This window comes from Artemia sp. Qi Xiang Cuo, chromosome 13, assembly GCF_049724085.1.
Source record: "Artemia sp. Qi Xiang Cuo chromosome 13, ASM4972408v1, whole genome shotgun sequence".
Lineage (NCBI taxonomy): Eukaryota > Metazoa > Arthropoda > Branchiopoda > Anostraca > Artemiidae > Artemia > Artemia sp. Qi Xiang Cuo.
Genome location: NC_142806.1, coordinates 42753935 through 42778976, shown reverse-complemented (window position 1 = coordinate 42778976; position 25042 = coordinate 42753935). Strand labels below are relative to the sequence as shown.

The 25042-nt window shown below is 36.0% G+C and overlaps 1 protein-coding gene across 2 annotated transcripts in view; it reads right to left on the bottom strand.

The window, feature by feature from the left end:
- The window catches only part of LOC148945308 (uncharacterized), a 59958-nt gene that overhangs the window by 14992 nt on the left and 19924 nt on the right, over window positions 1–25042 (bottom strand). For both annotated transcript variants that reach the window (XM_089099177.1, XM_089099178.1), the window contains exons 3-8: window positions 24229–24442; window positions 19308–19557; window positions 17239–17475; window positions 7453–7732; window positions 5677–5884; window positions 594–838 (exon numbers count right to left, since the gene is read on the bottom strand). In XM_089099177.1, coding sequence (XP_088955303.1) covers window positions 594–838; window positions 5677–5884; window positions 7453–7732; window positions 17239–17475; window positions 19308–19557; window positions 24229–24442 — 1434 coding nt within the window. The remainder of the gene's footprint in view (window positions 1–593; window positions 839–5676; window positions 5885–7452; window positions 7733–17238; window positions 17476–19307; window positions 19558–24228; window positions 24443–25042) is intronic.

Genomic DNA, 25042 nt, shown 5'->3' with positions numbered 1-25042 from the left:
GTTCGTGGAGATGGGGGGGGGGGTTTTCCGTATTAAAATGAATTTGATTTGCATATCGTTTTCCGAGTCTTTGTATATGTAATCAAAATAAATTAATTAAGTTATTTATATAATTAGACAAAGTCTATCCTTTTAGGTAATATATATATATATCATGATTTATTTTGCAATTACTATTTTGCAACATTTAACAACAAAAATGTACAGAGAGAAGCAGAAAACAAAGATCTACGAAGACGGGGTCGTGATAAAAAAAGACGTGAGTTTTCGAAACCCAACTTTTTATTTAAATTATAAATTCAAATTAACCACATAAATAATGCAAAACTTGCTTTTTAACTACTCCTTTTGAAACATTCGATAGCCAAAATAGCACAGGAAGAGAGGGGAAAGAGAGACCAAGAGACGGAGAAAAAAAAGATAGGAACAGGGGAGCTGTGAAAAATAACTTGAATTTTCTAAAGGAAATGCTACAAAAAGACTATAAATGACATTACTAAAAAAATAAAAAATAAAACGAAATTTAAAAATCATCTTCCTTATAGAAAAAAAAGACAGGGAGTATCCCTTATTTCATTAAGTCTGAATTTTACCTGTATGGGTTGAGCAGGACTGGATAGACGAGTCACAACAACTTCTTCAGGTGTAGTAGCAGACGGTTGAGAGACGGGCACCATATTTGGCGGTGGAACGTGAGTTGGATGCACCATCGTCGGCACCTGAGCTGTCTGGGGCGGTGAAGTTAATTTTTGTTCCGGTGGTGGGCCTGTAGAAGCAGGCTCAGCAAGGCAAAAATCTTGACCAAATTTTTTCAGTTCTGAGTTCTGTTCTTCACGTGCTACGAAACGAAAAAAAAGGAACTATTTAAGTCTGAAGGAACATAGGTTCCAACATGTAACAAACTAAGCTGTTATAAAACTTTGACAATTCATCCTAACACCAAACCATTTTAGGCCAGGGCTACACACGCTCCATTTTCCAACCAACTCCGTTCACAACTTCACTCTCTACCATATCCCAGGAAGTTCGAACTTCCTTTAAATACTTCCTTACTCTCTTCTAACCCCATTCGAGGACGTTCTGCCTTTTTTTCACACACTCATCTTAAGATATTTCTTCTCCTCATTTATTTTTTAAATATTTTCCAGCATTGTGCCCTTTATATTGTATGTCAGGGGGTAAAAGCTTGGACTCTTACAAAAGCCTTGTACACTTAGCTGTTCATAAAATTATAGTTCGTTTATGCCCCCACTTAATACATACTTCAAACAAGTGTTATAAAACATAGTTCAAAAAGATAATTTTACTTAGTGGAGTTACTTAAGAAATTGGCGATACTGGCACTAGCACATGACAAGGCAAATTTGAAAAAAAAAAGATAAAAAAAAAACAGAATAATTTGACAAGCAAAATCTATGAATAACAAATTACTTAATATTTTAGTCTTTTCCAAGCATACAATTGGTACTGCAATCTGAAAAGGTTAATTCAACGTTCGAAAACGCCATAATTACCGCAAACGCAGTTTTTTCCCAAAAGTAGCCTTTGACCTATTTCATATTTTCACAAAGAAATAACAAATATAAACGTGATAAGGTCTAATACAGTTTAAACTTCTTCCGTTTAATTTTTAACATAGAAACATACTTAAGAAAATGACAAGTCATATGATACGAAATGACAGTCAATGACACGAAAGACAAGTCATTAGTTTCAAAACACAAACAATTTGAATAAAATAATTATGAAGCCTATAACTACTTATAAGACTAAAATTGAGCATATAAAAAAACGGAATAAATATCCAGCACCGTTCGAGGTCTACTGCAAGGGCATAGGCCCAAGGAATACGAGCAGCCAACAACCAGAATCAACAACGGTTGAATTTTTAACGTTTCATTTTTTTTTTTTTTCCATAGGTCAATGCATCACGAAATATTTTAATCACGTTTCAAGTAAGTCTGAAGGTACATGGGTTCCCACATGTAACAAATTACGCTGTTCTTAATACTGTTTGACTACAAATGAGAGTTTGACATGAACTGAGAGTTCATGTTGAAGCTAATAGCTGCTTTCCGATATTAATTAAAAAAACTTTTTCCACAAAATAAGTTTTTCAAAGAAAAGTAAAGAACTCCATTAAACAAAAAATGAGCAAAAATAAAATCAAATAATCTACCAAGCTCGAAGCTACCACAAATCAGCATCGATAAATAAATGATCGCATCGATCATTTTATCAGCATCGATAAAAAAAATACAAATGAATGTGCATTGTCAGTTTAATATACATATACTGATATTTAGTAATCAAATGTTAAAATTATTTGATTTATTAAAGTTATAAAAGTAAAAACATTTATATTTTTTTCAGTAAAGTGTAAATTTTGTTCTGGCCTTGGGAAGGCACAGGGGTTTTGCGCCCAACTTATGTTAATTTCTGCTCGTTTTGAGTTTGACTCAGTTATTTATTTTAATTTCTGTTTGTATTTGGTTTCATTTATTTATCAATGCTGATTTGTGGTAGTTTCGAGCTTGGTAGATTGTTTTATTTTAATTATGCTCATTTTTTATTAAATGAAGTTCTTTACTTTACTTTGAAAAACTTATTTTGTGGAAAAAGTTTTTTTTAATTAATTTCTGTTCGTTCTAAATGGACAGTTTTTTCAGGGAAAAAGAAAATAACATTTTAAATCTTTTCGTTTTTTAAGACTTTATAGTTTGGCTTGCTATTTGTATGCTGGAGAAAAAATTTCAGCGATTTTTAACAACATACACCGTTTTAAAAATCTGGACACAAATAGTACTGCTTAATTTAGTTTCTTACCTCCTCTTGTTGACCTGAAATGGAAAACTTGATACCATTCGCAAAAAAAATCTGTTTATTTTCTTTGATAGCTTTGATACACTTACACTATTTTGATTTGGTTAAATTTTAAGAGCAGAAGTAGCCTCGAAAGTTTGAACATAATACCCTCAGTCGTTCTCGGGATACTGCTGAGATGCCTCATTGAGAATTAGCACTATCACAGTGTATTTAGATTTAATCTTAAGGCAACATTTAGTTTTTAAACATAATGGGCAAATGGGAGGGTGGGAGTGGAAGGGGGATTAGTTGCCCTCCAATCATTTTCGACTATTAAAAAAGGCATCAGCCCTTTCTATTTTCAATCGAATGAGCCCTTTTCGAAGTTCCCACGACAGCTCCTTCGATATGAAGTGCCCTGGTCTAAACAACAACAACAAAAAATATTACTAATCACTTTCGACTATTAAAAATGGCAATAGCCCTTTGAGCCCTTTTCTGAAGTTTGTACGACAACGTCTTCTATAAAACCCTTATATGCCCCCAGGGCATAACTTAAACTTAAAACCCTTGCCCTGAGGGTTGTGGCGGAGTATCCTCCGTCAAAAACATATTTTCTATCAGTAAATCAACTACGCTGAACAAAATGGCTATCTCAAAATTTTTATTGTATGTGTTTGGGGGAATGATGGGCGTGGGGGGGGCTAGTTGCCCTCCAATCACTTTCGACTATTAAAAAGGGGCACTAGCCCGTTGAATTTCCAATTTAATGAGCTTTTTTTGAAGTTTCTACGACAACACCTTCTATAAAAACATTATATGCCCCCGGGCCTAACTTAAAACCCTTGCCCTGAGGGTTGTGGAGGAGTGTCCTCCTCAAAAACATAATTTCTATCTAGAAATCAACCACGCTGAACAAAATGGTTGGGTGAATGATAGACGGGGGGGGGGGCTAGTTGCCCTCCATTCACTGTCAACTATTAAAAAGGGCACTTGCCCTTTGAATTTCCAATCAAATGAGCGCCTTTTGAAGTTTCTATGGCAACGCCTTCTATAAACCTTATATACCTCAGGATATAACTTAAAACCCTTGCCCTGAGGGTTGTTAGGGAGTGTCCTCCTCAAAAACGTATTATCTATGTGGAAATCAACTACGCTGAACAAAATGGCTATCTCAAAATTTTTATTGGATGTGTTTGGGAGAATGATGGGCGTGGGGGAGGGGCTAGTTCCCCTCCAATTCCTTTCGACTATTAAGAATGGAACTAGCCCTTTGAAATTTCGATCGAATGAGCCTGTTTTGAAGTTTCTACGACAATACCTTCTATAAAAACCTTATATGCCCACAGGGCATAACTTAAAACACTTGCCGCGAGGGTTGGGGGGGAGTGCTCTCCTCAAAAACATATTTTCTATCTGGATAACAACTACGCTGAACAAAAAGATTATCTCAAAATTTAGATTGGATGTGTTTTGGAGAATGATGGGCGTGAGGGGGACTAGTTGCCCTCCAATCACTTTCGACTATTAAAAAGGGTACTAGCCCTATGAATTTCCAATCCAATGAGCCTGTTTTGAAGTTTCTACGACAACACCTTCTATAAAAACCTTATATGCCCCCAACGCATAACTTAAAACCCTTGTCCTGAAGGATGTGGGGGAGTGTCCTCCTCAAGAACATATTTTCTATCTGGAAATCAACTACGCTGAAAAAAAAGGCTATCTCAAAATTTTGATTGGATGTGTTTGGGGGAATGGTGGGCGTGGGGGGGGCTAGTTGCCCTCCAATCATTTTCGATTATTAAAAAGAGCACTAGCCCGTTTAATATCCAATTGAATGAGCGTTTTTTTGAAGTTTCTACGACAATGCCTTCTAAAAAAAACATTATATGCCCCTGGGCATAACTTAAAACCCTTGCCCTAAGGGTTGTGAGGGAGTGTCCTCCTCAAAAACATTTTCTATGTGGAAATTACGTACGCTGAACAAATTGGCTATCTCCAAATTTTGATTGGCTGTCTTTGGGGGACTGATGGGCGAGGGAGGAGGGGGGGCTAGATGCCCTCCAATCATTTTCGACTATTAAAATGAGCACTAGCCCTTTTAATTTCCATTTAAATGAGGCAGTTATTAAGTTTCAGCAAAGCCTACTATAAAACCTTATAAGCCCATATGACTTAACTAAAACCAAATGCCCTGAGTCTTGTGGGGGAGTGCCCTCCTCAAAAACATATTTTGTATCTGGAAATCAACTACGCTGAACAAAATCACTATCTCAAAATTTTGATTGGACGTGTTTGGGGGAATGATGGGCGTGGGGGGGCTAGTTGCCCTCCGATCACTTTCGACTATTAAAAAGGGCACTAGCCACTCCAATTTCCAATCGAGTGATTCCTTTTTGAAGTTTCTACGACGACTCCTTCGATACGAAGTACCCGGGTATGAAAAAAAAAAAAAAAAAAAAAAAAAAAAAAAAAAAAAAAAACATTGTGCCCACATCGTTCTTTACTAAGGCAGCGCTAGCGCGCTACCTATGATCAAAATTAATAAAAAACAAAAGGGGAATACTCTGCAAAAACGAAATGTTCCAATTGATTAAAAAAATAACCATTAGGAAAAAAAAGTAATACATAATAATCTCTGACAGATGATGCTTTGCTACAATGCCCTTTATGACCTTCACGGCAGGGCTGCCCAATTTTTTTTGGGACCAAAAAGACATACTTTGTGTACCTCCAAAATGCTGATGAGTCTAAAAAATTCGCCTTTACCTTCTTACCTGTGACTGGTAATAATAAAGTAAGGTATCTAGGGGAAACTTAACAACTCTATCACCAAATCAGATGTGTCTTACGGATAAACAATAAACTTACGTTTTTGTTGTATTTGTTTTGGTGGTAGTCTCATCCCCATTACTACAGCTGCTCCCTGGGTAGTGGCCGGTTGAGTTGGAGTTGGAGGATTGTGTCTAGGTCCCTTTGCATCACCATTTAGATGGACTGGTTCAGGTGGTCCGCGGAGGCTTGGTGGAGTATAATTGGGTCCTGCATGAGGTTGCTTATAGAAATTGGGTCCCGTTACCTATAAATAGAGCTAGCCAATCAAGGAAGTAAAAAATAAAAATGAAGCTTATCCAGATTTCTTAACAGCCCATCAAAACTTGGTCTCGAAACTAAAAATTTGTTTGTACTAAGCTCCGAGTTCAGGTAAATAAGACCCAGTAGTCCCTTAGTCTACATAATCTATTTTTTTCCTCCTTTCTTTTTGTGAAGAGAAGCGCATTTAAGAATAAAAACAAATCGAGAAAAAAACAGCTAGAAGATTCCAAGCCCATAGTAAGTTTTTTTTCATTTGCGGATTTTTCAAAAATAGAACAACAAACAAAATACAAAAAATAAAAGTTCTTCAAAATTTGGCTCAGAAACTGCAATGCAGAGCAACTTACTGGATACAAATTACGAAATTCGATGCAGAGAATAAGTTTTTTAGGAAGTAGGTAGCAGACACTGATAAAATAAATTCAGAGCTATTTTCTTTTATTATAGATACATTGACAGATTTATTAGAAGCCGAACAAGGCCATACAACACTTCCGTAATTCAAATCACAATATAGTAACATAAATCTACTCTCCCCTCCCGACAAAAAAAAAAAAAAAACTTAATTACTCTCCTTTCCTTACCACATCAATAACATGCATACAATTATAAGTCTAAGTCTAACATAAATTTCTCATTATAAGTCTAACAAGGCCATACAACACAGTATTCTATACAAATCACAAAAAATAACATAAATAATAATCATCCCCCCCCACGAGAATATATATATATATATATATATATATATATATATATATATATATATATATATATATATAAACAAATAAATAGCTGTTCTCCTTTCTTTACCACTTCATTTAGCGTATTCACACACCTGAATGAGTGTCCTTTTTAAAGTCGTCTGTATTATCCGTGGGAAGTCAAGGGCATCACCGTCAAAAAATTTACTTCTTAAATGAGAAAGCTGCTGACATCCAGCCAAAATCTGTACCACATACTCAACTCCTGTATGACATCTGGGACAAGAGCAATTCGTGTCTGAAGCTACCCTTTTTCTTTCAATTTTTGTTCTAATTTAATTGTAGGCCTTTCGCTAGAATACGAAACCAGGCCCCTGATATCTTGGGCGCTAAATCTAATATAAATAAAAACAGTGTCATCCAATATCTGATGATATGTAGTTAGGTTGGGAAATTAGACAATTACAAGCTTTAAAAAAGTTTAGCCACAGCAACAAATAATAAGCCTGCAGAGACTGCGCTGCTTCATCCGATTAAGAGCAACGGCTAACAGACTTCTACATTTCATTCAGCAAAGGGAAAGATCGCCCTCAAAAGAAGACAAAAAATTTAACAGATTCGATATGAACCAAGCCTTATCTTATGCCGAGCTAAGCATAAATTCGTTCAATTTAAGAGCCATGTTAACATGACAGAGAATTTGCTCGCTTTATTTGGGTAACAAAAACCGGAAGTTTGGGGGCGTAAGGTCAAGCCCAGACGTTAAATAGATAAGTCATTGCACGAGGGCTACAATCAAAAGCAAATTAAAGCAAGCATAAAACAATTAAAAAAAACAAGACCTCACCTGAGAAGATGGAGCTTGGGACCTTGGCTGCTGCTGTATGTAATTTTGACTGATGGGCTGTTGAGGACCACTTTTAGGTGACGTCACTCTTTGTGGGCCGGGTGGTTGTTGATTTCTTGACTGAACGGTATGATTGACACCTGCGCTTGGGGATGTTCTGCCCCTAGGTGGATATCTCTGCGGTTGCGGTTCCCGATCACCTCTATCTCTATCACCTTCAAAAGATTGCTGTTGCTGAAAGGAAGCTTGATGACGCGGAGGTACATTGTGGTGTCCAGGTCTAAAAAATGAAAAACAAAAACAATATATACAACAACTCAAGAACAACAGTATATCTGCTTTAGCTCTTAATACTTGTTAATGATTTGGAAGGGAAGAGAACACTGGTCTCCACTAAAAAAGTTTCTGTTGTGTTACACTAGTTAAGATCTAGCTTTTGCTAAGAATCTAAATCTGCATTTATAAATATCGTTACATCGTAAGGTTTTCGTATGGAAGTTTCATTTTAATTGCCGCTTTTAGACTTTTTTTTCTGCTCTCCCTTTGAGACGAACTTACTCAACTGCCATGTATTAATATATTTTTGGTGCAACCTTTGGCGTAAATACTATACCATGATTTCAAAAAAGGCTCATTCGATTAGAAATTCAAAGGGCTAGTGCCCTTTTTAATAGTCGAAAGTGATTGGACGGCAACGAGCCCCCCCGCCCATCATTCCCCCAAACACATCCAATCAAAATTTTGAGATAGCCCTTTTGTTCAGCGTAGTCGATTTGCAGATATAAAATATATTTTTGAGGAGGACACTCTCCCACAACCCTTAGGGCATATAAGGTTTTTATACAAAGCTCTGTCGTACTAACTTCAAAAAAGGTTAATTCAACTGAAAGTTCAAAGGGCTGGGGCCCTTTTTAACAGTCGTGAATGATTTGAGGGAAATAAACCCTCGTCTCACGCCCACCTTTTCCACAGGCACATCTAATCAAAATTTTGAGATAGCCATTTTATTCAACGTAGTTTTAAGTTTTGTAAATTAGGTCTTTGAGGGTGACAACTCCCCCACAGCCCTCAGGGCGAGGGTTATAATTTAAAGATTTCCCGAATCCTGCCCATTATTTCTTATGGAAGGGATGGTCGTATAAACTTTAGAGATGACTCATTTGATTGGAAATTGAAAGTTCTTGTTCACTTTTTAAGAGTAAAAAGAGATTGGAGGGCAACTAGCCCCCCTCCTCTTCCACGCCCTAAATGCATCAGATAAAAATTTTGAGATAGACATTTTGCTAAAAATAGTTCAAAGTTTTGACAACAAAAAACTCCAGTGTCGACACCGCCCACCAGGGCCCGGGGGTAGGCGTTGTAAGTTATGCCCTGGGGGCATATATACAATCAATGCAAACAAACATACAATAGATAAAAATAAATTTAGTGCTGATATTAATTCAAATTAATAAATAAATTTCTGCTGGGTGGAATTTAACGCGGGGGAATTATCAATAGGAAAAGGAAATGTTCTTTGAGGGGGGAGGAATTTCCCAGGGGTGATTTTTCCAAATGTGAATTATTCAGGGGGGGGGGGGGGACTACTAAACCCATTCGATAATATTCAAAATTTTACATATGAAAGTAACGGGAATAAAGAATCAACGGAAATGTCAGAGATAGCACTTCAGGTTCCTTTAGACGATTTTGTGTCTTTTGAAAAAAGACATTTTCAAAAGATAGATTATTTTCATTTGTATTACTTTCTCTGTGGCTGCTCAATTATGTATGTGAGGGGGGAGACTCCTCCCCCCCACCTCTGTTTACGCGAAGGTTTCAGTTTTTATCTCAAGCCATAAAAATTAAAGTAATGCTATAAAAGTATAAATCAAAATAACATATATAGAATAATATATGTACAAAACACAGAACAATTAATCAAAAGTAAATATTATGAGTTGAGACTCACCCAAGTGATGGCCCAGGGGCTCACCATTCCAGAATCTATGAAATCGATCCTGCAATAACTGAAAATATAAAGTATTTTTGAGTATTTTAACGTCTTCCACAACTCAAACCGTCCAACATTCTACAGCCCAATAAGTCTGTCTAATCTTCTAAAGCGGGAACGGAGGGGATAAGTGAAGTTCCGCCCCGTATTGGATGAGTCTCCAATCTCACCCTCCCCCGCCCCGACGGTCTACGCTAAAGTTTTCTTCTTTATGCCAAGTACGCCGCCCCAACCCCAAAGACTTTAATAAGGTAAAGCTTTATATGGGAAAAACACATAGTAAATTTATTATAATTATCCAATTATAAGGTTAAAATACATACTCTGTGATAGATACAAAATTGCTTTGGCACACAAAATCCTATTAAGGTCAATTCCAAACTGTCGAGATCCCCTTGTGTCAGCAAGTGAAATGGTCTAAACTCCCTTATTAGAGCTATTTTTCAATCCATTCATTGTTGTCAATCGCTGTCCACAAGTTATGCAAGCTGTCTATTGTTCATATACAAGGTTTTTGTCAAAGAGGTAATCGTATGGACTTTGAAAAAAGCCTCATTAAATTTAAATTGAAAGTTCTAGATCCGTTTTTTAAAGTCAAGAATAATCGGACAGTAAGCACCCCCCCCCCTATGCCATAAAAACTTGAAACTTTTTGCAATCAAAAACGAACAAAAATTAATTGAAAAAACAAACTTTCCGAAAAATAATTTTTTCGAAGAAAAGTAAATGCTATTTTAAAATTAAGGTAAGCAGGTACAAATACCTTTAAAATTCACACTCAAAACGACCACAAATTACTATTAAAGAATAAATGAAACCCAAAACGAACAAAAATAAAATAAACAATAATTGAAAAAAAAATACCGCAAGTAATAGTATTAATTAATAAATAGATCCCAAAGCGAGTAATGATTAGATTGAATATGAAAATCAAGCTTAAAACGAAAAAAATATTTTGCTTTTGAAGTATAAATGAAACTTAAATCGAACAAAATTGAATATGCAAATCAAGTTTGAATCGAATAAAAATAACTACTAACACGAGTTTGGGTATCGCCTCACTGCAGAAGCCTAAAACCTACTGCGTCACTGGCGCTTTACTGAAAACGAATTATATTACAAATGTTGTCATTTGTGCTTAATATTACAAATAAATATTAAATTACAGTAAAATTTTGAACTGATGAGCTTTCAGCAATTAATATCATTATACATCAAATATTCAGTTTAATTTATTAGTTCTTTCCAAGATTGGTCAAGACAAATATAGTTTCACTACAAACAAAATTTGGATATTTCTTTAACCGTAAAAACCTAAAGCCTTCTGCGTCATTGGCGCTTCACTGAAAACGAATTACTCGTATATTACAAATTTATTCTTTTCCAGTTCTTACAGCATTGAAAATGAAAATAAAAATTACAGTGAAAGAAAATCTTGAACTGATGGATCTTTCAACAATTAATATCATTATATATCTAATATTCAATTTGATTTTGTTTATACTTTCCAACACTGTTCAAGACTCATATAGTTTTCAGTTAGCCGCCACTGACGCAGTAGGTTTTAGGCTTCTACAGTGAGGCGATGCCCAAACTCTTGTTTGAGCTTATTTTTATTTGATTTAAATTTGATTTGCACATTCAATTTAAGTTTCACTCTTTTTAAGATTTGTTTTTTCATTTGCATTAATATCTATTGTATGCTTGTTAGCATTGATTGTTTATTTAATTTCTGCTCGTTTTAAGTTTCTTTTTATACTTCAATAGCAAAATATTTTTTTTCGTTTTAAGCTTAATTGTCATATTCAATATAAGCATTACTCGCTTTAGGATCTATTTATTCATTTATATTATTACCTGTTGCATGTTTTTTGCTATGACTGTTTATTTAATTTCTGTTCGTTTTGGGTTTCATTTATTCTTTAATAGTAATTTCTAGTCGTTTTGAGTTTGAATTTTAACAGGTATTTGTATCTCCTGAGCTTAATTTTAAAATGGCCATTACTTTTCTTTGAAAAACTTATTTTTCGGAAAGTTTTTTTTTAATTAATTTTAAGATAGTACAGGGAAAACTTTAATAATACTAAACGAAACATATACCAATTTAATTTAGAAAAATAGAAGGTTCGTGAGCTGTACCTACTTAAAACTGATATATTAGATAAAGAAAGGGGGAGGATTCCCAGTGGCGTTAACTTAGTAAAGAGCGATGTTTCTACAGCATTTTTTCAGCCTCTTCAAATGCAACGGAGTATCGTAGAAATTTGTAAAAGGGCTTTCTGAAACTTCTGTTACTCATGTAAGGGCCAAAAATTGTCGTGAGACAGCCAGCTCACCTCTCATAGTAATTTTAGCCGCTGGAAGCCCACCAGCCTTCTATAGTGTTTTATCAAAAATTGAGGGATTCATTTCAGTCAGAATAATCAAAAGATCTGAAAATATGTGCCCGGAGGGATAGGACGCACGCAGTTCCAGTTGAAAAGATCCTAAACTCGTTCAAATTTTAAATTCTTCAGACACATTTTAGGTTATCTTGCATCTAGTTAAATATAAAATTATGCAAAGGATTACATTTGTATTACAGAAAATACAAATTAGGCCCATCGTTCCTCAAAACACATCCCCTCAACTACCAATATCTTAGCAAAATGTTAGGCATGTTCCACCTCACTTAGACCGGAATCATGCAATGATTTTCTATCAAAGAGTCCGTGGTAAAGAACTGTAAGTAAAGAGTGACTCGGTCCAAAACTCCAAAACAAGGAAATTGGATAACAATACATTAAAAAAATGATTTTTTATGCTAATTCTAAATATACAAAATTCACTACCCATCAAGAGCCACGAGCCTGAGAAAATTTGTCTGGCTTTAACAAAAGGGGGGAAATACGCCCAAAAAGCCAAAGGAAAATACCATCAGATTCAGCATATCAGAGAACCTACTGTAGAGGTTTCGAGCTCCTATATACAAAAATTTTGAATTTCGTTTTTTTTCAAAAGAAAGGTCACGGGTGCGTGTTTACTTGTTCCCCCCCCCTCCAGAGGTGACCGTATCGAACCCAATGGTCCTAAAAGACCGAGAGAGCTCATTCGAACGGAAATTAAAAGATTTAGTGTCCTTTTTAGATAACCAAAAAGATTGGAGGACAACTAGCCTCCCCAACACCCCTTTTCCTCGAAAGACCAGGGGCTTAGCTAAGGTTTTCAGGGTGCGGGGACAATGCCAGTTCCCCCCCCCCCCCCCATCACCACCACAATATAAGAAGATCATAATATTGGCAAATAAAAAGTCTCAGTTTGGAACCACTTCAAAGGCTGCGCCCAGGGACAGCCGTCTCCCTTACCCCCCCTCCCAACTAAGTCACTGCCAAAGACGTTCAATCAAAATTCTCAGATAGCCATTTAGTTCAACATGGTTGGAAGGTACAATATAGCTATGTCTCTGAAGATGACGTAACCCCCCACAGAACCAGGGGAAAGGGCTGTAAGTCGTGCCGTTTCCCCGTTCTTTACATATAGTAGGCTATGTGTTATTGGAAACATCAAAAGAATTTTCAGGGGAGTTTTCCGTGGCAAGAAAAGTTTCCGGAGAGAATTTTCCACGGGAGGGAACGGGATTTCCAGGTATGCCAGAAATCAGATGAAAAAAACAAACAAGTTTTTTCAAGTTAAAGTAAGGAGTAACGTCAAAACTTGAAATGAACAAAGATTATTCTGTATATGAGGGAGGTTTGCCCCCTCCTCAGTCCCTCGTTATGCACCCTAAAGTTTGACTTTTTGACACAACTCTTCAAGAAAGACTCCTCAAACACAAGGGCCCTTGAATTTCAATGAGAAGTATTCTTAATAAATTTTAACACTTTAGCATAAAGAACAAAGGATTAGGAGGGTATATTCCTACTCATAAACGGAATATTGTCGGTTCTTTTTAAGGTTTAACGTTGCGCCTTAATCTCAGACATTTTTTTTATTATTATTATTTAATCTCAGTATAAAAACCAGCTAAGGCTGAGCTGCAGAAGCACTCGACGCAAAGACGAACCAAGCTCCGTTTCAGTGCAAATACGCGCTAAGTCCTGGTTTTTGACATAAAAACAAAAAAGAGCTTTATATTGACTTAGTTCAAAAAGTCCTGGTTCGTTGCAAAGATGATATAAGTCCTGTTTCAGCGCAAAAGAAAACCAAGTCCCAACTCCACAACAACTATATCCAAAAACAAGCCAAGTCCTAACATATCTTTGGTCAATGGGACAGCATAATTCGAATAAAGGATCCTTAATAATAGGTTTCTTTTATAAATATATAAATTTAATTTTATCTATAAATAGCCGACACCTGTATTTCTTTAAACACACAGTTAAGGGTACTTAGAGGTCAGGTTTCGACCCATACAAAAGCGAAAATCATGATAAGATTTTCAAACCCTATGATTGAAAATTGCTTTCCCTGTCTAGCCGTATATCTGTTGCAGTAAGATTATTTGAAGATAAGGCCATTTTTTTTTAACTATATCTAAAATTTACACCACATGCCAATATTTTCGTTCTTAAGCTGAAAAGCCTAAAAACTTCACAAATACTCTTACAATTAATACACAGTAAAATACTTCAATTAAAAGACAAGCAGAAATTAACTTGAAGTTTTTTCCAAAAAAAAGTGATAAGCCATATCAAAACCTAACAAGAAAAGGTAAATTCACGTAATAGATGAAGCTTAAAACTAACAAATGATAAATGAATAAGTAAACCAAACTTATAAAACAAACAAAATAAACCATGTACTCCTGACCTGAGCAATGTTACTATTTGAAAATGTTACTATTTTTGCTTTTACTCCATTTCTGTCAAGAGTATAGAAAATGTATGCCTAGCTGAACCTCTGCCACTCCAAGTGCCACTTGGAAATTTTTTAAGCAGTTTGTTAGATTTCTGAAGCAATATTTTAAACTGACGAATCAATCTATATATTGATTAAATCTTTGCTTTATTTAGCCATCTGTTTCAGCAGTCAACTATGCTAATTCACGATTTCCAAAGCAGGTCGAAGTCAGTCACCTCAAGACTCCCATATAATACATGATAATCCCGAATAAATTACCTGTTTTACCAGTAGTGCCTAATTTCTTCACTCGCTATCAATTAGTTACCTCATCAGATATGATTAATTGTTTCTCTAAGTTTTACTTTTGAATCTGCATGTTTAGTATGTGCATTAGATTAAAATCTATTAATTACTAAAACAAAAAAAAAGTTCATTCTTGCATAAGCACCTGTTGTTCGATTGGGAAGTTCAATCTTTTGATGTTGCTATTTGCAAATGAAATCATATTACGGGCAAATGACAAATAATGTTTTACAGAGTCTCTGAAAACCTTTTCAAGAATTACTTGCAGTAGAAAACGGAGAAGACTAATGCTGCAATTCCCAAAATCATTATTTTTATATAAAAAAAACCTGTGAATCATTAATGGGCGCCCATATGGGGGGGGGGGCTCCAGCCCCACCCCCCCACCTGGCTATGATGCTGCCTTATATTTTATATTTTTGTTTTGAGATTTCTATTATACAGCATTGTAAGTGCCGATTAGACCAGGTAAGCCCCCCCCCTATAATTCAGCTTATGGGAGCCCATGGAATCATTACCATTAGTTTTGTCGAATATCCTTTGTCGGAACGCAAATTGGATCATTCATTTTACAGGAATGGCGCAGAATTCCAGAGAAAGTAAAAGAGAATTTTGGACATGTCACCCATTTGGACGAGGGGTCAACACATTAGACTTAAAATCCTTTTATCCGTGAGGACAGGGGTTCGAGTCCTGGTGTCGCTGGTTATTTAGTTTGGAGCAGGGGTCAGCTCTAAATGGCTACCTGGAGAAACCTTGGGAAGCTAAACAGGAAGCGTGTACGAAAGCACAGGATGGCTGGCCCCCAACCCCCTCATTGCACTTCCTGGCTGAAGTCATGAAACGGAGACCAGCCTCACTTGTAGGGACTATAAAGTATAATGCCATATTCTTTACTTTTACCTTAGGGCGAAGGCCATAATCTAGGGGGGGGGGTGTTACCGGGGCTGACCCCACCCCCCGAAAATTTTGTCCCACTCGTAAAAAGTAACAAAAATGCATATGAACAAATATTTAATGCGTTTTGTAAAGATTTTTTTTGCACCCACCCCCGGATTATTAAGGAAGGTCTAGAAGGCAAGGCTACCTGCCTGAGGTGTGGGGAGAACGAGTATGATTTACGGAATTTTTTGGCTCCGATACGGGTAGTGATCTCGATTAGGAGGTTCAGTCTTTGAAAAATAGCGACAGGCAGCTTCGTGCGATAATAGATTCTAAATCTCTTCGTTATATAGTAGAAAAAAAGTAACTTGTAGATGAGTAGAATCTAATTTCCAACCCCAAGGTTGTGAGATACAAAGGAAGGATTTTCGAATCTCAAAATTGACCCTGGAAAAACAAAATCTCTCTTGCGTTGTAAAGAGCGTTACAAATGTAACGCTACGCACCTAACTGGTTAAATACATTACAATCTGGGACTGATTTCGGGAACTTATGGTTCAAATCCATGGATGTCAATGACGCCAAATAAATATATAGACCAGGTTCGGATCTAGATCAAAATCTTCGGAGGTAAGAGGGGGGGGGGGGCAATGTGACAAGGGCGCCAATTATTGTCCAAATTGATAAACTTATTTTTAAAAATGAGTGAAATACAAGGAATGAGCGTCAGAAAATAATCTTGGGGGGCCGGGATCCCCCTGGATCCGCCAGTGCAAGAGACCTATTCCATGCTTATTTCAGCTCGTTTCAAGCTTCAGCACAACTCTTTACTTTTGTTTAGAACCCATTTTGTTTATAAAAGTTTTTTTTTTCAATTGAATTTATAACAAAATCATTCCAGTCAAGGGACCTCCATGAAAACTCCAAGCTAACAGTAAGCAAGATGCTAGAAAATCAACATGATTCGGTTACCCCGACCCCACAAATAAGAGACACAAAGGAAGGAGTTTCGAATCTCAAAATTGACCCTGAAAAAACAAAATTAGAAAACCTCACTTGCAATAACGCTGCGCATCTAACTAGTTACAACACATTACAGTGAGAAGACGCTACGCATCTACTCACTTACAATACATTACAATCTGGGACTGATTTCGAAGACTTACGGTTCAAATCTATGGATGGCAATCACGTCGAAAATAAATCCAGGGAGCAGGGGCGAACCTAGAGCAAGATCTTGGGGGGGGGGGGGCAATGTGACAAGGAAACCAATAATCAAAATCTTGGGGGGGGGGGGAATGTGACAAGGGCGCCAATAATTGTCCAAATTGATAAATTAATTTTTTAAAATGAGTGAAAAAAAAACAAGAAATGAGCGTCAGAAAAAAAAATCTTAGGGTCCCGCTGTCCCCCTGGATCTGCCAGTGCAAAAGATGCTTATTTCAGTTCGTTTCAAACTTCAGCACCACTCTTTACTTTTCTTTAGAACTCATTTTGTTTATAAAATTTTTTCCCAATTGAATTTATAACAAAACCATTCCAGTCAAGGGGATTACTAATGAAAACTCCAAGCTAACAGTAAGCAAGATGCTAGAAAATCAGTAACATGGTTTGCTTTGCATCTACGGGGGGAGGAAGGGAAAGCTCTCTTGAACATGCATATCAAAAGTCATTAAAATTGCAAATTTGTGTAGCATTTAAAAATGACACTAAACGGGATTAAACAACACTTGCTTAAAAGTTACTCCCCTTTCCCTTAATATGCTCAATTTTGAACGAGAGCTTACCTAGTCAATTTCCCAGCATTGCTTTTTCGCTTATTTGGATGAATATATTTCCCTCCTGAACCAGTTGAAGCATTTGACTGGGGAGAAATTGACCTGTTATTGGCCCTTGAATCTCCAGGTCGAACAACAGCTGAATACTTTTCCTCTTCGTCGATATTCTCCAACTCCATTGCTGCATCATATGTGGGACTAGCTTTGATTTCACGCTCTATACGAGCTGCTTTTGCTTCCATTTCCCTTTAAGAGACATTTAATCAGCCAAATCATGTACAAATGTAATTCCCAAGCCACACTGGCCGACAAAAAGCTCAAATTATAAATGGTCCGTGCAAGCCCGTATCCAGGGGGGGGGGGGGTTACGGGTTTGAACCTTGCCCTTCCCGAAATTGTCTTCCAACACGTAAAATTGTATCAAAATGCTTTATTGTACCCCCCCCCCCGAACAAAAATCCTGAATGTGGCCTTGGTTACGTGTTCTTCCTAGATCTTGCCTCATACTTGAGATAAAAAAATTGGACAGTTTATACTTGAGCAAAGTATTTGGACAGTTTGAAGTCAGAAAACAATTATTTCTAGGTATATCGTCACTAAGAAATTACAGAAGAATAGCGAGGTATCTGGAAATTTTGTTAACCAACAAAAAAAAAAAAAAAAAAAAAAATCTCAGTAGGCATAAAGTAAATGTAATGTTTCAATGAAGTGTTTTTTTCCAAGTGTTAAGGTTTTTTTTTCAATGACCGTTTATCCAAGTATTAAGTACTATTATTAGGTTAATGTAGTGTTTCATTTAAGTGTTTTATGATTATCGCTGATCAAAGTTTATGTTATTTGTGCCTTTCAATGTTATTTTACTGTGTTCAAGGCCGTATATTTGGCTTTAAAATACACTTATCTACCTATCTATCTAATATGCAGAATAATTGCACCAAACCTATTTTGCATGCACACCCACTATACTTTAGCCCCCCCCCCCTGTAATGTGCAAATCTATAGCCCAAATTTATAATAAAACTCAAAAAAATTCTCAAATTTGGAAAGCTTTATTTTCCACGGGGGTTATTTTCCGGCAGGGGAGTAAACGCCTAGAACTCATTTTTTAATCCCCTTTTTTTCAAATAGACGAAAAACCTAGCTGACATTTTTTCTTCCAGCATTTTCATTGATGTAAATGAATGAAATATAATACTATACTATAACCCTAATAATAATGTAACCATCACATTATTATAAATATGTCATCCCAACAATTAAGATTCTATTCCTACTAAACATTAAAATCCCATATAATTATGATAAATTAGTTTATTTCTAAATCTCCCTTAGATATTTGTTTTGTCACATTTGTTATTTATACAACATTTTTAATGATGCCACTTACTTGTTAATCCAAAGGTGCTCTACACATAACTGATAGGCACATCTTATTCAAACTGACTGTTTATAACCCATTGTCCCATAATTACGTGAATATACCCTTCCGTCACTAAGTCTTTGAATGCGTAATTGCATGCAAGTTTCACAGATTTAAATGTCATTATAGGAATAGAAAATTGCAAATATTCAAAATATGAAAGGAAACAACAAATAGTGACGTCTATTGGAGGCAGGGGGGCTTGACCCGTTTAGGCTTTGAAAAACATCTTTATTTTTATGTATTTTCATTAAAAAAATGCTTTTTTGTACTTCTATTGAAAAAAAAAACAAATCCCCCCCCCTTTATTTCCGTGAATTGACACCACTGACGTCACATCTATTCGTGATTAGACTTCTGCAAATTACTATACATTAATTGTAACCAATTAGGAAAATAATTTGAATATCTATATGCATAGTACTGCCCAAGGTTGCTAGATGGCATCTCATTTCCTTTTTAAACTTGTTTTCCTTACTTTTTTTCGTTAAAGTCATTAATGTGCATGAAAGTCGCTAATTTTGATTATCTGATATGTGTGCTAGATAGTGAAAAACAATAACAATAATAAAATAAAAAAAAAAAAAAACCTAGCTTTGAATTTTAGGATTTCAGGCAAAATACTGCACATTCGTACAAAATGTGACAAGAAACCTACTTATATTCCGACGAGTCACGAATATAGAGCGGCACAGTGTATCCCTCAAGATTTGGCCTAAACGTTGATTGAACACCATACACTGCCTCGTTCCTCTTAAACATCTCATCTACATCCCAGCCAACACCGTTTTCAAGGTTCAGGTCTACATCTTCATTGGGATCACCTTCCCATGGCTCAAGTTCCCTGTCAAATGAGTCACCGCCGTTTAGCCGTGCAGAAGAAATTGCAGTGTCTGTGGCAAATGAATCTGAATGAAGAGAAAAAAAAAATAATCAGATATTGCCTCAAAGTTTGTATTCATATATTTTTATTGATTCAAGAAACATCAATGTTTTCAAATGTATCCTAAAAGAAAAACTGGATTGTAAGAGGTATATATCCACGGAACTGGCCTCTAGGCCCCCTCCAGAAACTTCGTGATATCTCCCTCTCCCTCACCTTATAGTCTTTCCACGGTTCGTCAATTTGATGTTTTGACAAATTTACCTCTCTTCCAGAAAGAAATTTCTCTATGTGCTTGGCCATTCACGAAGGAGAACAGCTTATGCGTACCCCCTAAAGCGCTACAAATAATATCAAGTTCATTCTTAAATAATATTCTAACTAATTTACAAGAGGGTAATGATTTCAAACGGGTCATAAGACGCAAAATGGCTCCTAACAGGTGCACACCCAACGGAACTCTGGACCGACCTCCCAAGTTTTTATGATTTTTTCCCACAGCTTTACATGATTCGTCCTTCTGGGCGTTTTGTCGAATTTACCTCCTTTTCCGAAAGGAATCCCTCTGTATATGTCTGTTCTTTCCCGATGGAAATCAAGTTAGGCGTACCTCATTAAGCACATCAAATGTCGAATACAACTGTATTCTTAGATGAAACGTTAATAGGCTACTACAGAGCCGCCCCATCCCCAGCAGAAAATCAACACCCCATTTGGTTGCAACATCAAACCCCTCATTCGCTCGTTTTTGACACCCATGCTTGGTGCTCAGATATAAATTGCAAAAATCGGCTTCACGCCTACTATCAAATGACCGTTTAGTGCATCCTTCCACCAACAGGCAAGAAGAACAATGAGGATTTTTGTTTTCCGTATTTGCATCAAACTGCTCACTTCTCGGACCAGAGAAGAACCATGTTAGATGAAGACCAAACGCTATGAAGTCCACACCTTCGTTTTGGGTAGACTCAAAACCCCTTTCTTTATTTTTTCATCCAACAGTTAATCGGCTGCAGTTTGATGACCCCAAAAAGGCAATGACACAATGACAGAAAAAAAAACACAAAGGAAATAAATCAGGCACATCCAATTTCGTAAAGCAACTTATGATTTTGTAAGTTTTTTTTTCTTTCCACCTCATGTACATGTATCTTGTAGTAAAATAAAGACGCTTTGCTCTATTTTATAACAAGTACCTTTCAAAAATTTTATGGTCAATTTTTTGATTATCTAAGGTCTAACTTAATTCTACTTAACACTACGTGGGTAGTACCAGCTTACCACCGTTAAATTCCTCTATTTAGCCGCATTTACCGATTAATTGTAAATTCTGTCTCTGTTTAGAGACCAAGTATTATTACTTTATCTGCACAGAACTGGTGTTCAATTTGTATTCTTGGTTCATTGTTTAAATGTAGATGTGTCTAAGGTGTATCTATTAATGCAACTTACCATAGCAAATGGACCACCTATAAATACTTTCAAGGTTCCCAGTGTGTGACCAACCTTTAGACTGTGGATTTTTTTTTGGTTGGTTATTGGTCTGTTGGAATATCGCGATGTCTAGCAGCAAAATTGATTGCCATATTCAGCTTTGACTTCTACGATCCAAATAATATCACTAGTGTGAGGGCCTTGCTGCTGCATTTTTAGGATTCTTTAGTTGTCAAAAGACTTTCTCCAAACTCGATCTGGTCTCACTTCTAAAATATGAGATATACTTCATGCTGACACAATGTGATTTTGAGTTATTGCCGCTTTTGACTACTGTTAATCTGAAACGGATTCCAGTCTTGCATGCTCCGCACTTACATTATTTCGCTGTATGACCTTTTTGCGCCATGCTGAGTTCTATGTCAAAAATACCATCCCACCAAGGTTTTATATTTGCCTCAAAAGCTGCTCCTTTTGTTCCGAAAGAAATTATGGAACGGATTATCACCTCATTAAATAACTGTATGAAAATGCTGAATTAGAAAAGAGTGGCTTAGGTGCTGTCTCTCTTCATAATGTAGCTTTGAAAGGCCACTTGCTGAGGCCGCATAATTAGAGACAAATACCATAGAATCAGACGAAATGCCAACGTTCTGGTGCTGGTGCAAGACTGTAAAATTGCCTCGAATCAGTAGCTTCGATTTGAACTTCTGAAATATTCGTTTCAATACTTACCTTGGATACTCCAACTATTCATGTGAGTGACTTAATCTCCACCCCAGGCTTTACCTTGTTTTAATTCTTAATGAGCATTTGCTTAATGCTGCTCTTGTTTGCAGTCACACGTTTCTTAGTACATTGTTTAAAAGGGAGGTACAATGATTCCCTGCTGTTTTTTTTTTCTACAAGTTTTTTTTTTTTACTTAGTTTGACTATTTTTTCGCAATTCTTTAAGAACAACTCCCGAAACACAAGGGTCGTTCAGTTAGAAAAATAAGAATATAAAAAAAAAAAAAAAAAAAAAAAATAAAAAACTTTAGCGTGAAGAACGAGGTATTAAGGATGGGGCAACCCACTTATATAAATCGTAATTTTTGTGCGTTTTAATTTTTAATGTTGCCTCTTACTTCCAGTTGAAAAAATATGTTTTTTATTTAACTACAATAAAGCTGTACAAGCCTTTTGAAACTGGTTAAGGTATTTGTGTTCTATTTTGCCAGCTAATTTTTGTAATAATATAGTGTCTTAGATTGAAAAATCGAAATGTGAGTAGAATATTAATTATACAACGTAAAATGCCATCCTTTTTGTCCTTAATATGTTATCTACAAAAAGAGGTGAAACCAAAATTGGATCTCTATTTCGTTTTAAACAAATCTCATTTAAAAGGTTATATATTTTCAGCCTAGGCTTTTCATATCTTATACTAAAGCTATTCATTTGCCTTTCGAGTCACCTGTTCAAAAAAGCCTTTTTGAATGGATTTTTTCAACCTAATTAGGCAAGTTTTTTCGTGCAACTGGAGACACAGAAAAAATGGATTGGCCAATGAACCCATTCTTAGAAAACGTGGAATTCAATACAGCGAAATTTAATCGTTAAATCAGCTAATAGCTATTCTTCCCAAAATGTAACAGGAAGTCTCAAGATTAAGAGAAGAAAAATTACACCCTATAACCACATAAAAACACTATTTAATTAAAAAAACACTAGACAATTATTCTTATTCTATTTTCTATAATAGATATTTCTAAAAATATAGTATTAGTGGGAACATATTTTTTGCTTAATTATTTTGTTATGACGTATCTGAATTACACATAAAATACTAACAGATTTGTATAGCTGTAATCAGACACGTAGGCTACACATGACTTTTTTTGGAGGGGGACTATTTTGAACCAGGAGAAAACTTCAAAACAGTGCAAAACACAGGCAAATTATTCGGAAGAATTGTGAAAAACTGCAAAAAACTCCGGAACCTCAGATGGGGCGGGGGGAATAGCCCAAAGCTCTTTCGCTCTCCCCATAGTCTTATTCACTTTATTGACACCCTTAAGAATAAAAAAAATGTCTCTAAGTACATGAAATATATGTAATCAGGATTAGAATCAGAACTAGAGAGTTTTTTTGTCATTGTTCCATAATTACTATTTTGTTAAGTAAAAACAATAGTGACCAAAGCGAAAGCCCAACTCGCTTAGATAACTACAGTCAACTAAAATTGAGAACAATTTAATGTTGAAAACCAGGCTCAAATTCTAAACAGTGTATACCAGGATCTAATTAACTGATATTCCATAAAACAAAACAGAACTTAAGTTAGTTTCTAGATAAAGACAACAAATAGGCTTGAAACCTAAATTCAAATTTCGCTGTTTAAAGACAATAAACACAAAAACCTAAATTTAGAAAAAAAAGATAGGGTAACTTACTTCACAATTCTTATCTAAGAACAATTGAATTATCATGTTATTTTCATTAGACAATGCCTCTCACCAAAAAAAGAACATTAGGGGGGAGACTGACACCCCCAGCAATAGAAGTACAGGGAACAAGCACTAGAAGACTTTGGGAAAAAATGCACTACATTCGAAAAAAAAAAACACATCCTACTAGCACTAGCTCTGGCCTCAAAACGGTTTTGGCTCTGAGTTAGCATACCGGCATAGAGAGGACAGGATAACAGGGAACCGGATTTTAAAAATCAGGTCACCTAAAAAATTCAAGAATTCTGACACACTCTCTCCCTTCACAACTGTCACAAGGTCACAACTGTGGCTGCTTTCAACGGTTACTATTTATTACCCGAAAAGAAGTCATCACAGCACTCGTTTCAAAAACTTCTAGGCTTAATATTTTACTATAAAAGGCATCCCATAATCTTATTTGATATTTTTGGTTTTTCTCTCAGGATTTAGAAAAACAAATTTAAAAGCCGTATTTAGAAAAATTATGCCCACTCAAAGGAAAAAAAATGTCATAATCTCAAAAGGAAAATTACTGTCATGCAAATAATTCATATAAAAAAGGTACACCAAGAAGACAAATATATACGTGGATTTGAACTTGGGTCCTATTTGGAGGTAGAAAGGGGGTTGAGGCAAAGACCAAGCAATTCAATACATATGAGCCAAAACATTTCTGCAAACTGCACAAAAATTGTATTTTCCTCCAGTTATACCTCTTCCTCCCCCCCCCCCCCCTAAGCACAATTGAAATGGCATCTATGAATACGGTAGAAATGTTAATGTAAAATTACCTTTAACAGCATAGTCTAAGTCAACATCTTTAAGTCTAAATTCGATAATATCGCTACTTTGAAATACCATATCTTCTGTAAATGTCTCTAACAAGGTCTTATTTCCCATTGCTGTATTTTTGTCCACCTTGTGAACAGCAGATAGAGCTACATCAAAATTTGGCGAAAAGGTGCTGAAAACGCCCTCATAGACCTCTCCATCTCTTGTATGTACCTGCAACATGTTTAGTGTCTTAGTTATAATTCGAAGCAAAAAACCCTTGTTTTCAAAAAACTGTGACAAATTCAAGGCGTTAATTGTATTGCGGCGCAACTTTAATACATTCGTTTTTTTGCTAGCTTGATAACAGTACGAGATAGATATTAAGAAGCAGAGTATAGAATTCTAAATTCTTTAAATATTATTCTCAGGCCTCTTTTGAATGGATTCAGTTATATCCAACTATTCCTGGGGAATGCCAGGGCGGCAAACTGGGCAAACATATTTATGGAGAGGGTGAACAAAGGAATTATACTCGTTAAGAGGGAGACACTTAATTTAAAATGGAGCTTAAGCAAGGAAATATAAGTATTTGCTCTATGGATGATGTTTTTAACTCGGATATCCCACTTTAAATTGGAAGAAATTGTGATACCAAGTATTTTCAAGGAGGATGCCAAGATTTCAGGAGGGACGATATTCATAAAAAAAGAGGGGATCAGGCCTAGATTCTTAGGCATGTTAACCAGGAATTTAAAGTTGACGCTGGGTAATAGGAATACGCAGAATGTGAAGCAAACAAGGCACGCCTGCCTACTGTATAGAAGAATTTGA